This window comes from Podarcis gaigeae (genome assembly GCF_964106915.1).
Source record: "Podarcis gaigeae genome assembly, chromosome: 7".
NCBI classification, from domain to species: Eukaryota; Metazoa; Chordata; class Lepidosauria; order Squamata; family Lacertidae; genus Podarcis; species Podarcis gaigeae.
The window spans coordinates 86711420-86725659 of record NC_139683.1 but is presented as its reverse complement, the minus strand read 5'-3'; the positions used below and the strand labels follow the sequence as shown (position 1 = coordinate 86725659).

Below are 14240 nucleotides of genomic sequence, written 5' to 3'. Positions count from 1 at the left end.
CTAGACATTTCATTCATGATTCCTGTGATCTTTTAATTTTAAAAAAGGATGGAGGAATCAGCATTATCTAATAAATGTGGATGGAGATACACCAGCATTTCTACTTTTTTAAATGTCTGAATGAGACGTAGAACCATATTTTAAAGGCAGTGCTTTAAATGCTCACAATTATATGGTTAGTAAAGGTAAAAATTATTTCTGTTACACAACAAAGCAATATTTTAACTGTAGGGAGTTAAACTAAGAAGGTAAACAGGAGTTTAACTATAAGCAGCTAGTAAGAAGGAAATGACATAATCAGAAGGAAATAACATAATCAGATTCTGATGCATAACTTAATAAAACCAAGGTATTTGGATTTAAACTGAAACAAACTAAAAGACTGTAGCCCAGCATATGCTTTGTGTGCAAAAGATTTCAAGTATAATCCATAGAATTTCCAGAAAAGCTTGGAAAGTCTCGTCTCTGAAGAAACCCTGGAGAAACCCACAGTATCTCAGGCAATGTTAGCTGTTTGCAGGTGAAGTGGGAATCTTTTGACTCTCATTCCCTGATCAGCCTTGAAGGGAGTTATTTTTGTCAACTTGTTCCAAATTAAGCAAGTCATTTTCTCAAGCATCTAGACCAGGGATAGTCAACCTTTTTATACCTACCGCCCACTAGTGCATCTTTCTTGATGGTAAACTTTCCTTACCTCCCACCAGTGCTCAATGGAAGGAGGATTCACCTTGTGCCGTAGAACACCCTATGGCCCACCTAGAATCCTGAATCGCCCACTAGTGGGCGGTAGGGACCAGGTTGATAACCCCTGATCTAGATAATTAGATATCACCAGCAGATTCAGTGAAGGTCGGAATCAAAAACACACAAAGCATTAAGAATTGCTTATCTAACCCAGCCTTCCAGTGACTTGTGGGGACCTCAGATGAGTGGCACTCTTGGACAATATTTGGGCTCATTCACCCCCCAAAAAACAACAACAACACTTACAGGCAGATGGCCCTGGCGGAATCTTCCCAGCACACCTTGAATGTGCATAGGCAAGAAACAGCAAACTTCTTCAGTAGATCAGAGGTCAGGTGTGCCAACTTGAATAAAATACTGTGAGGGTTCAGGTAGGCCCTGCCCCGCATAATTGATCACATGATGCAGAACCCCCACATTTGAATGGGAATGCCCATCAACTTTGTGGGGGTCCAGCCCCCTCCAGCATTTCCCCCAAAGTGGCTGGAGAAACCCAGCCAGATGGGCGGGTGTGGCGTTTGCCCTCCTAGGTGTGTGACATCATACTGGGTTCATAAGGAAAGGGTTAACTAATTGTAAAATGACTAACCTATAGGAACCCAAGGAGAGGAGTTAGAGTTGTTAAGAAGTCAGTCTGGAGTCAGAGAAGAGAGAGGGGGTGGATTAGTCTGTGGGTTGGGCTAGTCTGATGTGAGAGAGTGAGAGAAACTGTTAAATTGAGATAATCAGTCAGAAGGTATTAGGAAGGTATAGGCCGGTAAAGAAACTAAGGATAAGAAACTGACAAGAAAATTAACTGAGAAACCATACTTGTTAGTGTTTACAAAATAAACTTGTTTATTTGATTTAATTTTAACAACTGTCTGGACTCAGTGTGTACCTGAGAGTAACGGGTTTGTGGCAGCGGGGAAGCAAGCACAGTGGTGGCACTTGGATCAATAGATCGTCAAACGTCCGGGGACCCTGTGTGATTGCCACAGCGGGGTATAAATATTATTATTATTATTATTATTATTATTATTATTATTATTATTATTATTATATTTTATTGTGGGGGCCAAAGGCCTGTAGGAGTTGGCTCCTATGGCCAGAGTCAAGGTAAGGTTGTCCAACCACGGTAGGTAGCAGAAAATTCTTTTCCAGCTCCTACAGTTGCAGACTGTAAGCGAGGCTGTCAGTTAAGTACCGTATTTTTCGCTCTATAGGACACACTTTTTGCCTCCCACAAATTAAGGGGAAATGTGTGTGCATCCTATGGAGTGAATGCAGGCTCCTTGGCTTCAGCGATAGCAATGCGAGGCCTCTGAAGCGCAGAGGGAGTGCTCCCTCCATGCTCCATGCTGCCTGAAGCCTCCAGAACGCAGCAGGAGGTACCACTGCACTCCGGAGGCTTCGGGTTCCTTTTGCTGAAGCTGGGAGAGCAAGACTCTCCTGGCTTCAGTGAAAGGAATCTGAAGCCTCCGGAGCACAGCAGGAACTTGCGCTGCACTCTGAAGGCTTAAGGGATAGCTGCCTGAAGCCTCCGGAACACAGCGGGAGGTCCTGCTGTGCTCCGGAGACTTCAGGTTCCTTTTGCTGAAGCCAGGAGAGCAAGACTCTCCTGGCTTCAGCAGAGAGGGAGAGCTGCGCAGCGCCCCTTCAGCCAAGCGGGAGGAGAAATGGAAGGGGCTGTTTCTCCTGCCGCTTCGCTGAAGGGGCGCTGAGCAGAGAGGGGGAAAATTTTTTTTCTTGTTCTCCCCCTCTAAAACAAGGTGTGTCCTATGGTAGGGTGCGTCCTATAGAGCGAAAAATACGGTAGTTAACCATGTTGCATATAAACTCTTTTACTTAGTGAAATTGTGGCCGAAATTGTGGCCCTACTTCAATCTTCATTTTGTTGTCCTCCTGGTATGCTCATTCTAGATATGGAAGCAAAATGCTTATTATCTTTTAAATTCAAGTCCTTTAGTCTAACTGGGTAGAGGTTTTAAAGACAAGATGGCAATAAAATCAGATATATTTCTAATTTCTAGAAGTTATTTGTGGTAAGAAATGAAAAAATATCTAAATATATATGGCTTCTAAAATGCCTAAACTAAAGTAGTGAATAGGCCAGGAAGGAAATGATCAGGAAGGCTGCCTGATTTTACTGAAATAACGTTATAAGTTACACACAATGAAATGGTGATATTTGGAATGTTACTTTAATATACAATACAATCCTATATATGGTTACTCACAAGTAAATTTCCAATGTGATTTATTCCCAGGTAAGTTTGTGTAGGATTGCAGCCTTAATGTCCTGTTAGCTACAGTGATCCTTTACTGGAGCAAAGCAAAGAAACAAAGCAAAGAAAATCTCATTAAATACAACATTAAATATGCGTTGGTAATATTATTGGTAAAAGTTACCCACACATGCAGGAAGTAAACTGCTTAATCGTGTCAACTAGGCTGTCTTTGCCTTTTGTATGACTTTAGCCATTGCAGTTTTTGGTTGAGACTCTGGGCGCCGCTGTTTACCAATGAGAAAGCAAACTGAAATGAAAGATGCAGGGTAAGTTCTTGCACATTGCTAGAAAGGCAGCTAAATTGGCACACGTCCTCTCTCTCAGTGAAACAGTATAGTTTAACAAAAGGATTTTCTGGTTCTTTGCTACAAGATCCTTTGCCACGAGAAAGAGAAATAGGTAGATGCTCCAAAGGTAATTCGTTGAAATGGCAGCTGCCCTGAGACTCCGACAAGACAGTGGCTCCTTCTGGTTTGCTTTTATTGCCATTTGGCAGACAAATTATGGGCAGCTCCACTACTCGGTTCCTGAGGAAGTCCCAAAAGGCTCTTTGATTGGGAATATAGCAGAGGACCTGGGACTGGGTTCCAAGAAATTGTCAGACAACAGAGTTCGCATCATCTCTGAAGGTATGCTTCAATATTTTACTTTGAATTCTAAGAATGGCCAGTTATATGTCTCCGAAAGGATAGACAGAGAAGAAATATGCGGGTGGGAAGAGAAATGTGTTTTAAGTCTTGAAGTCCTTGTTGAGGATAAAATGAAACTGTTCACCGTAGAAATTGAAATCACAGATATAAATGACAATGCTCCAACTTTCACCCAGGAACGCTTAGATCTTAAAATAAGTGAAACGGCCATTGTAGGGACTCGTATTGCCTTGCAAGAAGCTCAGGATTCTGACATTGGAGATTATTCCCTTCAGAACTACCATCTGAGCAGCAGCAGCTATTTCTCCCTGAAACTGCAGAGCAGATCTGAAAAGGACAAATTTCCTGAACTGGTGCTAGAGAAATCTTTGGACAGAGAAGCGGAAGCATTTTACTCACTCATCCTAACGGCCACTGATGGTGGGCACCCTGTGAGGTCTGGCACTCTGCAGATCTATGTAACGGTTCTTGATGCAAATGATAACGCACCCATTTTCAACCAACCTCTCTATAAAGTGAGTGTTTTGGAAAGTGTTTCCATAGGCTCTCTGCTGCTTACTGTAAATGCTACAGATGCCGATGAGGAAACAAATTCTGAGGTGATTTACTCATTCCTAAAAATAAAGGAGACAGCATCACAACTCTTTCAAATAAATTCTAGAAATGGAGAGATATCAACAACAGGGAAGTTGGACTATGAAGAAGATGCATTACATGAAATGGAAGTTCAAGCAAAGGACAATGGAGGTCTCTCCGACAGGGCTAAAGTGTTGATCATCCTTATTGACGTTAATGACAATATCCCCAAGATAACTATCACTACCTTCTTCAGTTCAATCAGTGAAGGAAGCTCTCCAGGAACTGTTGTTGCTCTACTAAACATACAAGACAGAGATAAGGGTGAGAATGGAGAAATCTTGTGCTCAGTTCCTAAAACTCTTCCTTTCTACTTAGAGAAATCCTTTGATAACTATTACCATTTGATGACTGACAGAGTTCTTGACAGAGAAGAAACATCAAATTATAGTATAACTATCATGGCTACAGACAAAGGGAACCCACCATTATCAACCACTACAGTGTTCTTTGTAGAAATTTCAGATGTAAATGACAATGCCCCAATCTTCAATAACGTACAATATACTTCTTATGTAACTGAGAATAACATCAGAGGAGCATCTGTTTACTACATGAAAGCAAGTGATCCTGACTGCATGGAAAATGCTACAATCACGTTTTCAATCATTGATCAAAGTGTTGGCGATTCTACTCTTTCATCCTACCTTTCTATTAACTCTGAAACTGGGGTAGTTTATGCCTTGATCTCCTTTGATTATGAACAGATCCAAGAGATTAAGTTCCTGGTCAAGGCCCAGGATGGAGGTTCTCCACCACTCAGCTCCAACGTCTCAGTGACTCTCTTCATCCTGGATCAGAATGACAATGCTCCCCAAATCCTTTACCCTTCCCCTCCCACTGACGGTTCCACAGGGATAGAGCTGGCCCCTCGCTCCTCAGAGCCAGGATACCTGGTCACTAAGGTGGTGGCCGTGGATGCGGACTCTGGCCAGAATGCCTGGCTCTCCTACCAGCTGATCAAGGTCACTGAGCCAGGGCTCTTCACTCTGGGGCTCCACACAGGAGAGATCAGGACAGCCCGATTCTTCCTGGAGAAAGATGCCCTCAAGCAAAGCCTGGTGGTTTTAGTCAAGGACAATGGGCAGTCTCCAATGTCGGCATCAGTCACTGTCACTGTGGTCTTGGCTGACAGCATCCCTGACATGCTGACTGATCTGAGCAGTGTCCCAGTATCTGAAGACCCACAGTCAGATCTCACCTTCTACTTGGTGACTGCAGTGGCTTTTGTCTCCTGCTTGTTCCTCGCCTTCCTCCTTGTGTTACTGGCACTCAAACTTCGCAGGTGGAAAAAATCTCAGTTGTGTGACAATGGAAGTGTGCATTTTGATGGTGCTCCCATCTCCCAGTTTGTGGGGATTGACGGAGTCCGGGCATTTCTTCAGTCTTATTGCCACGAGGTTTCACTGACTTCAGGCTCTCGGAAAAGCCAGATTTTTTTTCCAATCGGAAGCTGTACCAATACTCTGACACCACAACAGGCTCCTGATAAGCCAGGCCCTGTGTTACTCATAGGTGATTCTAACACTGTTACGGAGGAGGCAGCAACCTATCAAGTGAGTACATGAATTTCAGTACTTCCATTTATTTTAAAGTTCAGAAAGTCAGTTCTTTTATTTGTCCTTATTCAATAGGTTTCATTTTATGTAATTTAATTAAGTTTCTTAAATAACAAAGCTTAATTTATTTATTTTTGAAACAAATTTTGGTGTCATTTCCTTTTTTTAACAGATGAAGCAACTACTTCATTAATTTAAATAAATATTGCATTTTATCTAGGTAGTGTTTTAAGGATTCCCCTGAGCATAAAATTTTCTATTGACGGGAATAGCAAAGCCAGATCATGTATTGCATCAAAGTAATCTTACTTGTGGAATTTCTATAAGATGGTTGTAAGAAGCCTCTCGGGGTGTCATCAAGGGATTTGGAGGGCAGTGTCAGTGACACTTAGATGACACTCAGGTCCATTTTTTTGCATATCATCAGAAGCAAGAGAAGCCACTCAGGTCCTGAATCACGATCTGCAGGTAGTATTGAGCTAGATATAGGCCATTAAATTGAAGCTAAATTCTGAAAAGATGCAGGCATGGTAGGTTGACAGTTTCCAGATCTGAGGACTAGGTTGATGACCTGTTCTGGAAGAGGTAACAATTCTCTTTAAAGGAACCACATTGTAGCCTGGGGCTGTTGTTGAATTCTACATTGTCACTGGAATCTGAAGTGACATATCTGGTGAAGAATGCCTATTACCTGCTTTGACAGGTTCTTCAGCTACAGTTGTTCTGCTACTATGACCCAGGCTCAGGTAATCCCCTGAACGGATTACTATACAGTAATAAACTCTACATGGAGCTATCCCTGTAGATGGCTCAGAAGATACAGCTAAGCACAGTATGCACCTCCCAGATTGCTGAATGGTACAGCCAGTCTTGTCCAAACAGCACTGGTCCTGAAGAACTGATGCTGAGTGTCTGTACATTTCTGACCCCAATTCAAGGAAGGAATATCTGATTCTGTATGAAACTGTCCAGTTTGGTGTCTCTCTGTGTGTGCATTCTCATTGTTCGCCTATCTAATAAAGTGGAGGGAGGAGCATGCAGGAAAAAACCTTCTTTATTTGAGAACTTCACTTTTGCCCCTTATCTTTCTGTGCCACTTAAGGACAAACCTCTTTGCTCAGGCTTTTGGAGAGGGGTTGGTACTGTGGCCAGTAGCTGTTAGGGTATCACCTGCAATGTAAGGGTCCATTTTTTAGAATTATTATGTATGTTCTGAATGTTTTGAATTGTGTTTTATGTTTTATGGTATTTGACCTGCTTGGCTCATGTCTATATTTTGTTGTAACTCCCCCTGGGATCAATGATGAGGGGTGGCTTTACAAACAGAAGGAAAGACTCTCCTGTTCCAGAAGACACTACTTTTAAGTAACTTGGATTGGAAAACATCTCCTAATGGGACTGTGATCAGTAATGAAAAGACCAGTGTGTCATGGTACCAACACATATGTTTGCAATAGTGATTGGCTTCACAAGCTGTGTGCCATAATGTCAGGGTGCAGTAATAGCCATTTCACTGCATCCAATATTGAAAAATGGGTGGAGAGGAGGTTGGTTAAAGTGGAAAAGAAAGGTAAAGGTCCAGTCAAAGGTGAATATGGGGTCAGGGCAAGGCAGCTGGTGTTTGTCCTTTTGACAGCTTTCCAGATCATGTGGCCAGCATGTCTAAACTGCTTCTGGTGCAACAGGACACCATGACGAGTGCCAGAGCACATGGAAATGCCGTTTTCATTTTCATCATATATAATTTTTGCATCGTATGTGAGACTGCTACTGAACAGATTCATTATTCAGTTCCCAAGGAAATGGCAAAAGATTCCTTTGTGGGGAATATTGCAAAGGATCTTTGGTGGAGATGAATTGTTTCTTAGTCAAAACATAAGATCAGCTCTGTGGTTTCTGTGGCCAATCAAAAATTTGCTTAGAAGCTTGTTCCACCTTCTTAACAACCCTGAACTTGCATATCAGAATATAACTGATCTGCAGAAAGGACTTTATGATCTGAAAATAAAGACAATGTACACACTTTTGTAGCCCAATATAATCTTTAATAATCTTTAATAAAAACAATGAGAGAGAGAGAGAGAGAATCAGCTAGTTCTGGCCAGTGAGAGAAATGAACCAACTTAAGGATGTATATTCAAACTGAAACAGGGAATTGCTGTCTATTTAGGGTTCACTGTGGTGGTGTGAATTTCCAGGCACTCTAGATGGCACCTTTGAGCTACATTGGAATATAGAACTATATCACAAGTACAAATAAAAAATGTGTTGTGTGAGGGGCGCTGGCATTGTATTAGTTACCAGTTATCAATAGAGACCTTTTGGAATCATCATGAATTGCCACTTGAAATGGTCAGGTAAGTGCACTGCAGTTGTCAATCAGAAATCAGAACATAGCAAGAGCATAATACAAAAGCTGTTATAAAGGTCCAACCATGCTTCGAGAAAATTGTGCTGTTCCTGATCATGCTTAAAAAGAATATAGCACAACTCAAAAGAAGTAAAGAAAAGGCCAATGAAAACTATCAAGAAAGACAAGTCTTCCATATGAGGTAAGTTTAAAAGATTAATGTTGATCCTAAGCCACACTGCATACCGGCAGGGGAGCAAAGGAGTGGAAGCGGTATGGAGATGCTATAGGGCATTGTTTCCCTTGTTCACACTGGGATCCCCACACTCAATAGCCATTTCCAACCATTTTACACAATGTTAAAACAAACTCAGATTCAATACACCAGCAAATAACAACAACATATGCAATAAGCTATGCAATACAGTACCAGATTTCATTCAGTTGTTTTTTTTAATGTCACCTTTAATGTATGTCTCGGTGTTACATATAACAGAAATTTTGACACTGAATATTTTTTTAGAACATATGGAATACACATAAGGTTGCTGCGCTACCAGAATGACTGTGTGGAACTGTAATCCTGTTACCTGGATAACAGCTATACAAGTGGGACTTCATTATATTTAGGAAATATAATAATTAGCACACTGATCATTAAAAGTGTATGTAAGATGTGTGGGTAGGTGGGAATCATCCATAAAATAATCCTGCCATAATACAAAACATGATGCAAAATACCTAGAACACAGCATACCAATATAAAAAGCTACAGTTTGCTGCAGCCTAATCCACAATTTTCTTGAATCAATAACTGAAATGTTTAAACATTAGTTTGGGTTCTGGTCCTGGCTGCCGCTATCCATTGCTTGCTATGAGGGGCAGGGAGAAGAATGACAATTATAATTTGTAAATTTCAACCAACATCACTAGCATATATGAGCATGTACCTAAATGCATTGCAATAGGAACATGCTGGACAATTTCTGCATTGTTATTGTAAGTAAAGCAAGATCCTCTGAGTTGTTTTACTTTGGAGCTTCTCCCAGGAGGATCATTTGCTTGGAATGATAGATATTCCTATATCAAAATGAAAGTACAAAAGGCATACACCCCATCTGAGGAATTATTGTAACATGCTGGTGCAGTTTTTGGTTGAGACTCTGGGTGTCGCTGCTCCCTAATCAGGCAGAGAAATGCACTGAGAGATGTTGCCATCTCAGTGCTGCTGCTCCACCTAGAAAGAGAATGCAAGGGAACAGAAACAAAGAAGATCTAGGAAGATCCATTGGATTTGCTATTTTATTTTATTTTTGCTAAGATATTGGACCATCCAGGTTTAAGGGACTGAAAGTAAGAAGATAACATCTGGAAATGGCTATTGCAACACATTTCTGTCTTAGGTTCTACAAGGACACAGCTTTCATTCCCATCATATTTTTTTGCATCGCATGTGAGACTGCTACTGAACAGATTCATTATTCAGTTCCTGAGGAAATGCCAAAAGGTTCCTTTGTGGGGAATATTGCAAAGGATCTTAGACTGGATATAAAGGATTTCTCACATTCTGGAGTCAGCTTTGTTTGCAGAGGTAAGATGGAATATTTTGCTTTAAACAATAAGAATGGCCATTTATACATTAAGGAAAGACTGGACAGAGAGCAGACCTGTCCCCAGATACAAAGATGTCTCTTTAATTGTGAAGTTATTATAGAAGATGCAATGAAGATTTATACAATTGAAGTAGAAATAATTGATGTCAACGACAATGCTCCAAGCTTCAAATCAGCTCAACTCCAGATAAAAATCAGTGAGATAACTGAAGGTGGGACACAATTCCGTCTGGAAGATGCCCAGGATCCAGATTTAGGGATGAATTCTGTCCAGAATTATAAACTCAGTGCAAACAAACACTTTTCTCTGGATGTGCAAACTGGATTGGATAGTGCAATATATGCAGAGATTGTACTGGAAACATCACTGGACCGAGAAGAACAAAATGTGCATGATCTTATTCTCACCGCCTTTGATGGGGGGGATCCACCCAAATCTGGAACAACCGAAATCCATATTATTGTCCTTGATGCAAATGACAATGCACCCATCTTTAGCCAACCTGTATACAAAGTGACCATTGCAGAAAATGTGCCCACAGGCTATACAGTAGTCACAGTAAAAGCCACTGACCTGGATGAAGGAATCAACAGAGAAATAACATACTCCTTCAGAAAAATATCTGACACAGCTTCTCAGAACTTCCACATAAACTCAGAGACAGGTGAAATTATTCTTGTGGGGAAGCTGGATTATGAAGAATCTACACTGTATGAAATAGAGATTCAAGGCATTGATGGGGGAGGACTATTTAATATATCAAAAGCCGTGATTTTTGTAAGTGATGTTAATGACAACGCACCTGAAATAGCTGTCAGATCACTTGCCAATTCAGTTCCTGAGGATTCTCAAGCAGGAACTGCCATTGCCTTGATAAACGTGCACGATGATGATTCTGGAGAGAATGGGAAAGTCATATGCTCTATTCCGAGTAATATCCCTTTCCAATTAACAAAAGCAAATGCTAACTATTACACTATGGTCATTGCTAGACCACTGGACAGGGAGCAAGTAGCAGCCTACAACATCACCATCACAGCCTCAGATCACGGGATGCCACCTCTTTCATCAACCACCTTAATCCTCCTTCAGGTTTTAGACAAGAATGACAATGCTCCATACTTTATGCAACCAGAATACACTTTTTACCTTGTAGAGAACAACCAGAGAGGGGACTCTATATTTTCTCTGAAAACAGAGGATCCAGACTGGGGGGAAAATTCAAAAACAACCTATTCCATCATTGAAAGTCAAATGTTTGATTCCTCACTCTCTTCCTACCTTTCCATTAATTCGGAAACAGGGGTTGGCTATGCCTTGAGAACCTTTGATTATGAAGAGTTTCGGGAGATTAAGTTCCATGTAAGGGCCCAGGATGGAGGTTCTCCACCACTCAGCTCCAACGTCTCAGTGACTCTCTTCATCCTGGACCAGAATGACAATGCTCCCCAAATCCTTTACCCCTCCCCTCCCACCGACGACTCCACAGGGATAGAGCTGGCCCCTCGCTCCTCTGAGCCAGGCTACCTGGTCACTAAGGTGGTGGCCGTGGATGCGGACTCTGGCCAGAATGCCTGGCTCTCCTACCAGCTGATCAAGGCCACTGAGCCAGGGCTCTTCACTCTGGGGCTCCACACAGGAGAGATCAGGACAGCCCGCTTCTTTCTGGAGAAAGATGCCCTCAAGCAAAGCCTGGTGGTTTTAGTCAAGGACAATGGGCAGCCTCCAATGTCGGCGTCAGTCACTGTCACTGTGGTCTTGGCTGACAGCATCCCTGACATGCTGACTGATCTGAGCAGTGTCCCAGTATCTGAAGACCCACAGTCAGATCTCACCTTCTACTTGGTGACTGCAGTGGCTTTTGTCTCCTGCTTGTTCCTTGCCTTCCTCCTTGTGTTATTGGCACTCAGACTTCGCAGATGGAAAAATTCTCAGCTGTGTGATAATGCAAGTTTGAATTTCAGTGGTGCACCAGTTTCACAGTTTGTGGGGATTGACGGAGTCCGGGCATTTCTTCAGTCTTATTGTCATGAGGTTTCACTGACTTCAGGCTCTCGGAAAAGCCAGATTTTTTTCCCAATCGGAAGCTGTACCAATACTCTGACACCACAACAGGCTCCTGATAAGCCAGGCCCTGTGTTACTCATAGGTGATTCTAACACAGTTACAGAGGAGTCAGCAATCCCTCAGGTGAGTAAATAAATTTCAATACTTTGACCCTCATTATTCTATAGGTTTTATTTTATGAAATTTAAAAGAATTTCTAAAATAACAAATTCTGGAAAAATCTGTTTATGCTTTCTGTAATAAAGACGTAAAGAGAGATGGTGTTTCATTAAATGATGAAGCACTTACTTTATTGATTCTAATAAATAATGTATTTTGATCTATGTCATATTTTTTTCTAAGGATAACGGAAAGCTGGATCAGATTTTGTTTTGAAAGGAAACTTGTGTACTGTTCCTAAAGACCTTTATTGTGCATAACTTATATTGAAATCCACCTTCTGACCAGGTTAGAAACAGTCACAGGAAGGCCAATATTCTTTGTTCTATCACAGAAGTGTTTAGGAGGCTGGCAATGATCCTTGGCTTTTCCATTTGCCTGCCACAAGGCAGGTTGCTGAAGAGGGGAAAGGAGCAATACTAAGGTCTGGTCAGCTGCATACAATCTGAACTATATTTAAGGCAATAGACAGGCACATACATCAGCACAGCTTTGTGACCTAGTATTTCTTTTTAACCTTTTATAATACGGTTGTCAGTGATGGATGGTCTGCAAGAACAGACATTTCTGTGAAGCTACTCAGGTTTGTAGCCAAACCACTCAGTGATCCTACAGCAGAACGCTCGCCCACATTTATATTTTCAGCAGATAAGAGGGCGTGCAAATGATAGAACAGCTTTCGCACGACTGATAAAGTTTTGTTTAGGAATGTACAACTTTTGCTAATGAAACTCAATAAAGTTATTTTGGAGTTCCTTGAAATGGTTGGCTCATTGCAATGCAAGAAGATAATGTTGTTATAAAAAGTTATAGCATGACTGAAAAAAGTGTGGAGAAGGACAATAACGATTTTCAGTGATGAAAATGCATCCTTATGAGGAGAGTTAAAATCATTCATGCATAGCTTCAGGCAGCAGTGGACACAGCATGGTGGACAGCCTGACCTCCTGGCAGGTGAGTCGCTGCCCTTAACCATGATGGGGCAATGCAGCAGTGAGGTTGGCACACTGCAGATGCAATCCAGAAAAAGGACATGGTATTGAAATCAGTAAGTGTGTAAAACAGACATTAACTTGATTTAATCTTTCGCTGATTTAATCTTATGGTCCTGAGATTAGAACTACAGTTGCTATAGTTGTAAAAAATCAATTTTGCTTTGATCTGTTCCTCCTTTTTAGTGGTCATGGTTCTAGGGATTTCATAAGGTGAATCAAAACTGGTACACGTCAAGTTTCTGTATTTAGATCACATAGCAGTTATTAATTTCATGATCTTAATCTATGTTGGCTCAATGTTATACACATGCACACAGAAGCTCCTTTGTTGGTACTTTTTGGTCCAATGATTTCCACATTGTTGTGTGACAGGTGAATCTAAGAAAGCATTCACTGAAGGATTCTCCAGTGGTCCAGGCTCCAACACTAAACAGCAATGAAGGTTCAATCACTCACTTCATCAGGTCATATTAAATTACCCACTTGAAAAGGCTAGGTTGAAATTCAGATAGGAACCTGTACATGATGAAATATAGAGCTGAGCTGAATGAGCTTTCAAAATGAACTTTTTACCATGGAAATCGGGACATTGCAGTGCTAAGGAGGACAAATGTTGAGAAATGGGTTAAGGAGCTTACTAGGGAAAGCAACAGCAGCAAATTCTCCCTCCCTTTTAGGCTGTGTGCACAGCACACACTTAAAGCACGTGGCTTTCCCCAAAGAATCCTGGGAACCATATTTTACCCCTCACAAAGCTAAAATTCCCAACATCCTTAACAACCTACAGTTTCTAGGATTCTGTGGGTGGGTGTGCATATGCAGCCAGTTTAGCTGGTTCTACAAGCAGTGGCAGCAATGGGACACAATGTTCCTATGTAATGCTTCAGTTATGTGACATTAAGAAGGCCTTGTGTGCTCTGGTGAAGAATATGGTGGTCCCTCACTGGCAGAGAACATGTGCTCAGCTGCTTCCACTTCCCATAAATTGGTGCCTCTAGATGCCCAAAAGGCTTCAGTCATCTACCACAAGTTGGAAGGCCATGGAACCAGCCACAGAGGGATATGTGTGGTGGTGCCAGCCATGCATCCTTGTACTACTGTCTCAATCATGTACTTACGATTTACTATTCATGCTTGAAGCGAGCTTTGATGGCAAAGGAAACTGCATTACATGAATTCAGGGCATTCATTCAGTG

The 14240-nt window shown here is 41.6% G+C and overlaps 1 protein-coding gene and 1 pseudogene across 2 annotated transcripts; both read left to right on the top strand.

Moving 5' to 3' along the window:
• The first annotated feature begins 3204 nt into the window (after positions 1-3204).
• Positions 3205-6767, top strand: LOC310848856 (protocadherin gamma-A10-like). The gene is made up of 2 exons (XM_083748412.1): positions 3205-5856; positions 6563-6767. The coding sequence occupies exons 1-2, from the start codon at positions 3442-3444 to the stop codon at positions 6662-6664; spliced, it is 2517 nt and encodes an 838-aa protein (XP_083604538.1). The 5' UTR covers positions 3205-3441; the 3' UTR covers positions 6665-6767.
• A 3314-nt stretch (positions 6768-10081) lies between these two features.
• LOC310849418 (protocadherin gamma-A4 pseudogene) lies at positions 10082-13518 on the top strand (annotated as a pseudogene). Its single transcript has 2 exons — positions 10082-12013; positions 13417-13518. The product of its transcript is annotated as a protocadherin gamma-A4 pseudogene (transcript).
• The last annotated feature ends 722 nt before the right edge of the window (positions 13519-14240 follow it).